At 38.4% G+C, this 12393-nt stretch overlaps 1 protein-coding gene across 49 annotated transcripts in view; it reads left to right on the forward strand.

Annotated features, from left to right (window-relative positions):
* Nucleotides 1-12393, forward strand: part of MARCHF7 (membrane associated ring-CH-type finger 7) — a 55849-nt gene that overhangs the window by 6205 nt on the left and 37251 nt on the right. For 40 of the 49 annotated variants that reach the window (XR_010149656.1, XR_010149658.1, XR_010149655.1 and 37 more), the window contains 1 exon segment: nt 10471-10637. The exons of the other annotated variants lie outside the window; for them this stretch is intronic. Coding sequence is in view for 34 of the 40 variants with exons in the window: in XM_009443470.5 (XP_009441745.1) it covers nt 10485-10637 (153 nt within the window). In the remaining 6 variants the exon portion in view is untranslated. 49 annotated transcript variants of the gene reach the window in all.

Below are 12393 nucleotides of genomic sequence, written 5' to 3' on the forward strand. Positions count from 1 at the left end.
AGTGATCCGTAGCATAATGGAAGGGGATACATAATACTTGAGAAAAACCTTCATAAGCAGAATCAGAGAAAAACTTTTGGACATTGTACTGCTTTTAGGAGTTCACAGCTTTCCAAATTTGATAAAGTAAAAATCCAAGCTCTACCTGGTAGGCAGCTTGTGGTTGTGGTCAGAGAAAGCTTTAATCATAAGTAGGGTAATTGGTAGAACTACTTTCCTCCTAATGTTTTCTTAAACTGCCTGAAGTTTTTCAATTTACTTTTTCATAGTACCCCAAATTCTACTAGAGATAAGTTTGTGGGAAGAGTGCCAAATAGAAGGTACAGTACAAGTAGAAGGCAAGGAGGTAGCATATGTATCTGGAAAACAGTAAATAAATCAGTGTATGTAACTGAAAAATATACCGTCAGCCACACTGCTCTCTTATGTTTTCAAAACTGTATTTCCAGCGTTCTCCTGGACCTTCTGGGCACTTCTAATTGCTTATTATTATTATTTTCAGAAAGTGTCTCACTCTGATGCAGTGGCGCGATCTCCGCTCACCACAACCTTCACCTCCCCAGGCTCAGGCAATTCTCCTACCTCAGTTTCCGAGTAGCTGGGATTACAGGTGTGCACCACTACCGCCCGGCTAAATCTTTTTTTGTATTTTTAGTAAAGACAGGGTTTCATCGTGTTGGCCAGGCTGGTCTGCTTATTCTTTTTTAAAAATATTTTTTGTAGAGATGGGGTGTCAATATGTTACCCAGGCTGGTCTTGAACTCCTAGCCTCAAGCAATCCTGCCCTGGCCTCCCAAAGTGCTGGAAGCCACCACAACCAGCCAGACAGCTCATTTTTCAAAACCAACTAATCTTGGTGTGCTTCCTTGACCACCCCCCACCACCACCCCGCCCACTCCCAGTCCCCTGAAAGAAAAACAGTAAAATGTTCTTCATCAGTATTATAATTGCCTCCCTTCCCAGTTATTAGGTAAATCCTTTCTGACTTGAAGTATATATTGAATCTGACTTTTATCCATTTCCACGACTTTGGGTCCTCATCCTTGGAGCCATGTCTCTTCCCGTAATGATCCTAATACTAATTTAGTTTGAGGGGATTTTTTTCTAGCTTATTTCCTCCTTCCCCAGTTTTTCAATTTTACCTAGTCTATTGTTAAACCCATCAGTTTGCTTGTTTGTTGACATTGGGGCCATGTCTTGGTCTGGTTCTGCCATTTTATCTCTTGGTAATGGGGTGATTTTTTTTCCTTGCATTTTTGTGTATCATACAAGTTTTGACTAAATGCTAAACTAAAAACAGAACAGATTAGAGACTGAGATAAACGATATTTATGCATTGATATGGGCATATTCTTCTGTCGGGGCATTAGTATGGTGGGTTGACTTTGTTTTGTCTGTAGTCGAGATGGATATGACCTTTATTATTGCTTTATTTACCTTCAGAGTATTCCAGTAGTGAACTGCCGCTGCCTAGCGCTTAGTATGAGGCCAAGAATGTTGGAGGAGTGTCCCGCCCTCCCCCCTCCAGCCCCAAGATGGAGTCTTGCTCTGTTGCCCAGGCTGGGGTGCAGTGGTGCCATCTCGGCTCACTGCAACCTCCGCCTCCTGGATTCAAGCGATTCTCCTTCCTCAGCCTCCCAGGGAGCTAGGATTACAGGCACGCAACACCATGCCCCGCTAATTTTTGTATTCTTAGTAGAGATGGGGTTTCACCATGTTGGCCAGCCTGGTCTTGAACTCATGACCTCGTGATCCTCCTGCCTCGGCCTCCCAAAGTGCTGGGATTACAGGCGTGAGCCACTGCACCCAGCCATGGAGGATTTCTGAAGAGTCTAGGCCAATTATCTTACATAATGTCTTCCATTTTGGGTGTCTCATCCTCATGGTGGTATTTATATTATGGCTATTGTGTATTTGTTAAAAAGTGCTCTTTTTGCAGTTTCCTGTTCCTTGCCTGTATTTTTCAAGCTTCTCTTTATTCAAACACGCTAAGCATAGTTTTATAATCTGCCTGAAATGCTTGATTTGGTGTTTTTGCTACCCTATTTTTTTTCTCTCATCTTGTGTCTCAAAGACCTTGTTTGTGGTATCTTATTTTGCTGTATACTTAGTTATCCCTTGTTCGTTATACTTGAAAAAATACTTGTAGAAATAATTTGAAAGTTAGCATGAAGGTATATTCCTCTAGCAAGATTTATGTTGGCTTCTGCCATGTTCCTGGTAGATTACTAAATTGGGACCACCTTAAACCAAATTCAGGATTTGAACTTCCATTTACCAAGCAGGCAACATTAATCTGGGCTGCAAATCTGCACAAGAGCTGGTTTACTACTATTAATAGCTTAACTCTTTCCCCAACCCCTCAAGACAGAGTCTTGCTCTATTGCTCCGGCTGGGGTACAGTGGCATGATCTCGGCTCTCTGCAACCTCTGCCTCCCGGATTCAAGCAATTCTCCTGCCTTAGTCTCCGGATTAGCTGAGATTACAGGCGCGAGCCACCACACACAGCTTTTTTTTTTTTTTTTTTCTGTATTTTTAGTAGAGACGGTTTCGCCATGTTGGCCGGGCTGGTCTTGAACTCCTGACTTTGTGATTCACCCTCCTCGGCTTTCCAAGGTGCTGGTATTACAGGCATGAGCCACCACGCTGGGCCTAATACCTTAACTCTTAATCTGAGGTTGTGGTCTTTTGGAGTCCACCTTATTGTGAGGATTCCTGTTAAGATTCCTTACCTTGTTTATGTCCTGGATATCTTCAGAGTTTCTTAGGATGCCCGGAGGAATGGAGTCACTCATTTAAAAAAGCAGTTCACTTTTTTCATAGCTAAAGCAAGCCCACAGGTTTGTGAGATATAGACAGACTACATAAATTGTTGAATTGGTATGAATACCGGTTTTTTACTCTTGTTGTTGTGTCAGCCACTATTAAAATGCCTTAAGGTGAAGGCATACTTCACAGAGTAAAAGTATGTCTTATTAGGTAAACTAGCAGCTGCATTATCAGCTTCAGAGAATCTTCATCCAGAAACTTCATCTCAGAAGTCAAAAAGTTCAATAAGTGAAAAATCTCAAATACCAATCGTACGATTTTTGTCTGTGTGTGTATGGTTTTGTAGCTAATTAGATTCCTTACACACTCAATACCAGTTCTGGAGAATAGAACGTGTAGCCTCTTGTCAGTGCCTCCCCTTCCTCAGTCATAGACTTGTTGATGAGGAACATGAGGATAAAATTCTAGTGGATCTGTCATGACTGGGACTTCAGTGAGGCATACTTCACTGCCCTATCTGACTCCACTTATAAAACACAAATTCAAAGATAGAATTTCAGGATGTCAGTTGCAAAACTTTTAATGAAGCTTGGAGCCCACACCTACAAAATCAGCCCTGGTGATAAGTTTCTTATCACCAAACAGGAAGATAGCCTAACTGTCCAGCTCTGAAATGAAATCTGAATTTTAAAAAGCATGACATAGTGACAGAAGGAAAAGACCATTTCATTGACCATTGAGGAAAGATTGTACATGTGAACTTTTTTTGCGCTATTTGTTTTTAAGTCTTGGTTTAAAACATTAAGCTTCAAATGCCTCTTTCCAGTAGTCTGCTCTTGCTTATACCTTTTTCTTTTTCTTTTTTTTGTTTTTGAGACAGTCTTTCTCTGTTGCCCAGGCTGGTGTGCAGTGGCCCGGTGTTAGCTCACTGCAACCTCCACCTCCCGGGCTTCAAGTGATTCTTGTGCCTCAGCCTCCTGAGTAGCTGGGATCACAGGCGCGTGCCACCACACCTGGCTAATTTTTGTATTTATAGTAGAGAGAGGGTTTCACTGTGTTGGCCAGGCTGGTCTCGAACTCCTGGCCTCAAGTGATCCACCTCGGCCTCCCAAAGTGCAGAGATTACAGCTGTAAGCCACCATGCCCAGCCTATACCTTTTCGTTTGTAGCACTTAGAACTATTGAAGTTATGTGATTATTTGTGTAGTTTGTTCCATATTAGACTACAATTTCTTTACAGGCACCATCTCAGAACGTTTAGTGTTGTCCCCCTACCTCATTCGCTTGTTGAGTATTAATTACTGTGCTTAGTGCATGAGTATCCAAAAAACTTGGTTAAATAAATGAATGGACTTGAAAAGATGTCTCTTAGAACCTTCTAAGTGATTCGATAGAAGTTTTTCAAGGACTGCACATTTTTGTTTTTCACTATATTTTGTGCTTTTGACCTACAACTTACGCAACCAAATTACATAAGTTTTCATGTAACACCTACATTGTCAAAATTCAATCAATTTATGTAGAGGAGTTGCCAAAAATAGTTTCATACAATATCAAATTATCTCTCTCAAAGGACTCTGCCTCTTTGCCTTCTCCCAAGGAGGTTTGTTTTAAGCAGATTTCCTACTAGGTTAGTTTAGTTCTGCAAGTAAGAACTGGGTGTAAATGTAGTCAGAGTAAACTATAAGAGGTATTATTAGGAAACATTATTGTTGTTATAGAACTTAATATTGACGTATGTCTTTTAAAAAGCATTTTGTTTCCCAAAAATCCTCTGATTGCAAATACAGTCCCTTTAGTGTCTTCATAGCTGCCTTGATAAAATACCACATCTGCTACTTGTTAAGTTGTTCATGGGCTTTTGCATTGTCACTGTTTAACCATTAATATTCTTTCTTCTAATGAATGCCTTTAAAAAATTTCCAGTTCAGAATTTACCTCTTTTTAATGAAATATTTTGTATGGACTTACCAAATACGTATATAGTTTGTAAAAAGCCGATGGTAGAAAAGATTTCTAAGTTAGGTGACCATATGCTTTATCATCCAAATGAGGCCACGTTTAAGAGACAGCGTAGGTACTATTAATAATTATTCTGGGATAATAAGCATAAATTAGAATTTTTCAGCACATAAACTGGGACTGTTCTGGGCAAGTGGGGAAATATGGTCATCCTGCTTCTAAGGAAAAGAGCAGTCCTTTTCCTTACCCTTTACCCCATCTCTAGTCCCACTTTGCAAAGGCAGTGCCCCTCTGCTATTTAGCTATTTCTTTTAGGACTTACATACTTTCATTTTTCTAAACAGTGTGCTTATACTGTTATTTCATGGTTTTTCATTGTTTCCTACCATTCTTATTTCCACTGCCCACTTCCATCTCACAATATGTAGCAAATTGATTCAGTAGTCTATATTTACATTATTAAGACTATGTAAATATTAAAGAGCTCACCTAATAACAATCATGCCTTTCATGAACAGCTAAGTTTTTCCAAGTTAAAAAATTAATTTTTAAAATTGCCTTTTCTTCTATATACACAGTTTTTTCAAGTTGTACCACCATCTCTACCACATGGCAATGAGATGTAGTTTCCATGTGATGCTTTTTCTTTTCTTAGAACTTCTGCTACCTGAGGTCCTGCTCCAGTCCGAATTGTTTGCTTGCCATGCTTTCTGCATAGCATCCCCCTTAAGTTCCCCTTTATCGCTGCTTCCTGGGTTTCATATCTTGTTATTTCCTGCCTCACACTCCCATTTTTCTAGGACATACTCTTCATTTAGCTTCCTCTGGTAGTGTTTTTGGTCGTTGTGTTTTGTTGAGACCTTGCATGTCTGAAAACATGTTCTGTTCTCCACTTCAAATGTACTTGCTAGATTGGTATTCAAGGCTAAACATTTTTCTCAGTATTATAAGCATTATTTCATTGTCTTAAGACTTTATTGTTGCTGTTAAGCTGTTCTGATTACGTTCTCTTTGTATGTGACCCATTTTTTCCACTCTAGTAACTTATAGGATCTTCCCATTACTTCTGGTTTTCTGCAGTTTCAAGATGGTATATTGTGCTTAGTGTTGGTCTTTTTTCTTTGATGCTCTTATGTAGTCTTGAGCCCTTTCAATTTGGAGAGTTCTGTCCTTCGTTTCTAGAAAAGTTTATTTGGTAATTTTCTCTATATTTTTCTGTAACCACAGTCAAATTATAACTCTCTAGATAATTATTTTCATGTTACATTTGCTATTTCTTTTGGTTCTGCTTTCCAGGAGGTTTCTGCAACTTACTCCCAGTCCTTATGTTGAATTTATTTCAGTATATCTCATTTTAACAAGTATATGGCATTTTGAATTTCCATAAGCTCTTTATAATGCTGTCTTTGTATTCTCACACATCCTGTTCTTATTTTATGAATGAATTTTTTTTATACTTTAAGTTCTAGGGTACATGTGCACAACGTGCAGATTTGTTACATATGTATACATGTGCCATGTTGGTGTGCTGCACCCATTAACTCGTCATTTGCAATAGATATTTCTCTTAATGCCATCCTTCCCCCTCCCCCTACCCTAAAACAGGCCCCAGTGTGTGATGTTCCCCGCCCTGTGTCCAAGTGTTCTCACTGTTCAGTTCCCACCCATGAGTGAGAACATGCCATGTTTGGTTTTCTGTCCTTGGCGATAGTTTGCTGAGAATGATGGTTTCCAGCTTCATCTATGTCCCTACAAAGGACATGAACTCATCCTTTTTTATGGCTGCATAGTATTCCATGGTGTATATGTGCCACGTTTGCTTTATCCAGTCTATCATTGATGGGCATTTGGGTTGATTCCAAGTCTTTGCTATTGTGAGTAGTGCCACAGTAAACATACTTGTGCATGTGTCTTTATAGTAGCATGATTTATAATCCTTTGGGTATATACCCAGTAATGGGATGGCTGGGTCAAATGGTATTTCTAGTTCTAGATCCCTGAGGAATTGCCACACTGTCTTCCAGAATGGTTAAACTAGTTTACAGTCCCACCAACAATGTAAAAGTGTTCCTGTTTCTCCACATCCTCTCCAGCACCTGTTGTTTCCTGACTTTTTAATGATCGCCATTCTAACTGGTGTGAGATGGTGTCTCATTGTGGTTTTGATTTGCATTTCTCTGATGGCCAGTGATGATGAGCATTTTTTCATGTGTCTGTTGGCTGCATAAATGTCTTCTTTTGAGAAGTGTCTGTTCATATCCTTCACCCACTTCTTATAGGGTTGTTTGATTTTTTCTTACGAATTTAAGTTCTTTGTAGATTCTGGATATTAGCTCTTTGTCAGATGGGTAGATTGCAAAAATTTTCTCCCAATGAATGAATGTTATTTGATCCCTGTGAGGATAGAAATAAGCCCCTTTCCCCCAAATTTTCCTCTCCCTGCAACATCTTAAAGTTTTGTTTTTATTGTTGTTTACTTTGGTCCTTCTTTCATATTGGAGGCCTTCCTTGATTACATGGTAGTCCTTGATGTTTGTCAGTTAGAGGGAAGCATTAAAAATCCTGATGAGAAACTCCTGGTGACTAGCAGCCTTTGTTGTAGGATAGAATGGTCTAGTGGAAGGCTAACCTTTAAAGTGGAAACATTTCAGATGACATTCAGAAATCTTATCACGGGTGTTTGGTGATCCAAGAGTAGAATCCCTTAGTCTCCTGACAGCATTGTAGAAACAGGACCACGAAAGAGTCTGTGGGTCTCAATACTGAGTATATAAATTTTCTTTTATTCCTTATACTGACCCCATGCCTAAACTCCTGTGGAGATTATTGCATGTCGTGTGTGGGAGATGGGGGGTGGTGGGGACACAAGAGTGTTACCTAGGAAAGATTTATTTGCCAGAGAATAAATATCCTACCTTTAGGGGAATGGAACTGGGGAAGAATCTGAAGCTCTACTACTGCTCCAGATACAGGTTTTGTTTTGTTTTGTTTTGTTTTGTTTTTTGATACCGAGTCTCGCTCTTGCACCCAGGCCAGAGTGCAGTGGCACCATCTCTGCTCACTGCAAGCTCCGCCTCCCGGGTTCACGCCATTCTCCTGCCTCAGCCCCCTAAGTAGCTGGGACTACAGGCGCCCGCTACCACGGCCGGCTAATTTTTTGTAATTTTAGTGGAGACGGGGTTTCACTGTGTTAGCCAAGATGGTCTTGATCTTCTGACCTCATGATCCGCCTGCCTCAGCCTCCCAAAGTGCTGGGATTACAGGCGTGAGCCACCGCCCCCGGCCAGATACAGGTTTTAATTTAACAACTTGCTTTCCAGCCACATGCACCATTACCCCCAACCTGTTGTTATTTTTTTGTGATAAAATACAGAGAACATAAAATTTTACCATCTTAACCATGTTTGTGTACAATTCAGTATTATTGGATATATTCATAATGTTGTGCAAACATCACTATCATCTATCTCCATAATTCTTTTCATCTTGTAAAACCAAAATTTCATACTCATTAAACAACTCCCCATCCCCTGCCAACCACCAATCTTCTTTCTCTATGATTTGACTATAATTATTTTTAATGTATCTTTTCTCTGTTTAGTTATATAAATACTTACCATTGAATTACATTTGTCTACAGTATTCAGTACAGGAACATGCTGTAAAGATTTGCTGCCTAGAAACAATAGGTTATACTATATAATCCAGGTATTAGACTATACCATCTAGGTTTGTGTATGTACACTATTATTTTTGCACAGTGAAGAAATCACCTAAAGACGCATTTCTTAGAATATATTCCTGTTCTTGAGTGATGCATAACTATGCATACAATACAATAATATTCAGCCTTAAAAAAGGAAGGAAATTCTGGCATATGGTACAATATAGATGAACTTTGAGAACATTAGGGTAAGGGAAATAAATTTGCCAATCACGAAAAGACAAATATTGTATGATTCCACTTATATGAGATACAGTCAGAGGCCTTGTAAATCCTTGCCTCAGAATATTTTAAAAGCTTTTTAAGGCTGGGCACGGTGGCTCATGCCTGTAATCCCAGCACTTTGGGAGGCCGAGGCGGGCAGATCACGAAGTCAGGAGATCGAGACCATCCTGGTTAACATGGTGAAATCCCGTCTCTACTAAAAATACAAAAAAATTAGCTGGGCGTGGTGGCGGGTGCCTGTAGTCCCAGCTCCTTGGGAGGCTGAGGCGGGACAATGGCGTGAACCCAGGAGGTGGAGCTTCCAGTGAGCCGAGATCGTGCCACTTCACTCTAGCCTGGGCAACAGAGTGAGACTCCGTCTCAGAAAAAAAAAGCTTTTTAAATTATAGTAGTAATGTGCTTATAGTAGCACTATTACAACTCCCAAATGGAAACAATCTAGCGTACCTTCATGGTAGAATGGGAAAATAAATTGTGTGCCATATGGTGGAATGCTATGTAAAGAAATTAGAGTGAACTGAAGACTGCATGCAACAACACAGATGAATCTCACAAATATAGTGTTGAGCAAATGAAGTTGGACACAAAAGAGTACTTATTGTATGATTCCGTTTATACGTATTTAATAATCAGGCATAGGTAATCATTACTTTCGTCGTGGGTTTAGAAATGTTTAGTGAGGAAAACTTGGAAATTATTAATCTATAAAGTGGAAAGCACTCAGTTCCACAAAATAAATTTAACATTTTGTTTTTTTCTTAGAAGTTTTATTCATTTTATTTGCATAAATAGAATCATACTGTATGTGTAGTTTTATAGATTGACCTTTTTACTTAAAATGTTACTTTCCAATAGTACCATAAACAATCTTTGAAAACATTTTGAGAAACACTTTATTAGCTGTGTGATCATGTGCAAATTGCTTAACCTCTCAGTGCCTGTTTTCTTATTTATGAAGTGGAGATAATATAGTACCTGTCTCACAGGGTTGGTCTGGAGAGTCAGTGAACTAACAGATAATCAGAAGGTCCTTACTGTCAGACCTTGCATATAATACTTAATAAATATCAGCTATTGCTATTATTTTTGTTATAATTAAGAGATCCTATGAGTGGTAAATGAAAAGAAAGTTCATTCATTCTTACTTGTGTTTATTGAGTACCTATTGTATCCCAGGCAGTGATTTTAAAATACTTTAAATGATTCTGACCTAGAAAATTCATTGTTGAGATGGGGAAATAGAAAGGTAAACAAATTACAATGCATAGTAGTATCAAAAGTATGTATGAAGTAGAAACATATACAGAGAAGAAAGGTACTTGTGTTTAAACAGATGACCAAGAATTGGGTGGGGAATGTATAGAGTTTCCAGGCACATATAAAGGTTTGTAAGAACATAGTGTGTTAAGGGGTATGCAAATAGTACAACAGGTATGAGCATTGAACACTAAAAATAGAGAATACCAAGAGAGTCAAGGACAAATTCATGTAGAATATGTAATAGACAAAATTGAGTAAGGAAAAGAGCCCAGATTTTGGAAACAGCAGACCTCAGAGTTCTTCATTCCACTTTTACCATGTTTGTTTGCTTCCTTTTATGGACGATAGGAAACCTTTGATGAACTTCTGCTTTGCGGAAGAGAAGTGGTGATCATTTCACAATTTACCTTGTCAGATATGGTTAATTTGTATGGTTAATTTTTTATTTGAGCTGATGATTAAGGAGGATTAAGCATTAAAGGCTTTCATATTTTCCCAAAGGCAATTAATGAAAATGTTTATTTCACAGAAAAATCTTTAAGAATGGAGTCTAAACCTTCAAGGATTCCAAGAAGAATTTCTGTTCAACCTTCCAGCTCCTTAAGTGCTAGGATGATGTCTGGAAGCAGAGGAAGTAGTTTAAATGATACCTATCACTCAAGAGACTCTTCATTTAGATTGGATTCTGAATATCAGGTAACATTTTTATTTGGAATATATGTATACAGCCTTTTTCAAAATCCCTAGGGCCACTCTTTTGGGGGTATTTAAAAAATGTGTTAGCTGGATCTGAGGCGTCCTGTAATCAAAACCAATATATACGTAGCAAAATGAATAACATTTTTCAAACTTTTTGGACTTCAGAATTATGGATAACAGATTGTAACCTCATATAAAATCATACTTTTGGGCTGGGAACGGTGGCTCACGCCTGTAATCCCAGCACTTTGGCAGGCTGAGACTGGCAGATCATTTGAGGTCAGGAGTTCGAGACCAGCCTGGCCAACATGACGAAACCCCGTCTCAACTAAAAATACAAAAAAATTAGCTGGACATGGTGGCACACACCTGTAATCCCAGCTACTTGGGAGGCCGAAGAGGGAGTATTGCTTGAACCCAGGAGGTGGAGGTTGCAGTGAGCTGAGATCATGAGACTGCACTCCAGCCTGGGTGACAGAGTGAGACTCCATCTCAAAAAAAAAAAATGCTTTCCAAAGACTTGGAAAACCTTGTACATAAAAACATAAGTATAAATTTAACTAAACTGGTCAATCAATGTGAATGGCTTTGTCAGAGGAACAAAAACTGTACCTCCTTTTCCTCTAAGATCACACTGATTCATCTGACTTTTCTCTGCATATACACAAAGCAGTGGTGAAATAACAAATGTTAAGTGTTTTTCTGTGAGATTATAACTTCTAAATATTTTGCTTTGAATGTTGAATGATTTTTAAATTAACAGGTTATCTTTTTATGAAAGTGCTAAAAGTCTTTTACATGAATTTTTAAATTTGATTTTTATGGTGAGTAATGAGTTTGTATTGGTATGTCCATCTACTCTTATGTAGCTAGTTTTCGTTAGGACCACAAGCTTTTTGTTTTGTTTGAAACAGGGTTTTGCTATGTTGCCCAGACTGGTCTCAAACTCTGGCTCAAATGACTCTCCCACCTCATTCTCCTGAGTAGCTGAGATTATAGGCACACGCCCACCATGCCTGGCTAGTTCTTTGGCTTTTGAAATGGCTTATCATTGTAGCAAATTTAAGCTCATTGCATTTTTGGCTGAATGTTATAATTAATGTTTGATTTGCAAAAGTCTGATGTTGAGGTAATCTAAAAGAATCCTTTGAAAATTTCTTTGTGTTAAGTATTTATATATTTATATGTTATGTGATCTGATATATGACAAAGTCTCATAAAAATGTTCCTACACAGTAGTAAGCATTCTTTAAGATATTCAGAGCAAGACTGAAGTAAAAAACAAAACAAAACAAAAAACGAAAATGCTCATATCTACTACCCATTTAATTGACTTTATATGAACTGTTTACCTGGTCTCTATTTTATTTTAAACTCCAGCTCAGCAGAACCTAGTCTCATTTTAAATGTCAATTGATACTGTACATTTTCTGCTGCTAGACAAGTTTATGATTCCTAGATGTGTAGAATCATATATTTTGCCTTCTGTAGAAATGTCATGGTGACATATAAAGGGCACGGAATTGTGTTTTCCTGTATTGTCTTCATAAAATTTTGTCTACTCATTTTTGTCTAATTTTAAAAATATATATAGCTTATTAATGAGGAACACAAATTTTGAAACCAGACTGTACTGCCTAGAGAGGAGTCATGTTTCATGACTTACTAGCTATTGACATCTTTTTCTGTTGTGATTGTTTTTGATTGTTTGTTTGTTTCTTTTTTTGAGACAGGATCTCACTCTGTTACCCAG

The sequence above is a fragment of the Pan troglodytes genome, chromosome 13 (genome assembly GCF_028858775.2).
Source record: "Pan troglodytes isolate AG18354 chromosome 13, NHGRI_mPanTro3-v2.0_pri, whole genome shotgun sequence".
In the NCBI taxonomy this organism is placed as follows: domain Eukaryota; kingdom Metazoa; phylum Chordata; class Mammalia; order Primates; family Hominidae; genus Pan; species Pan troglodytes.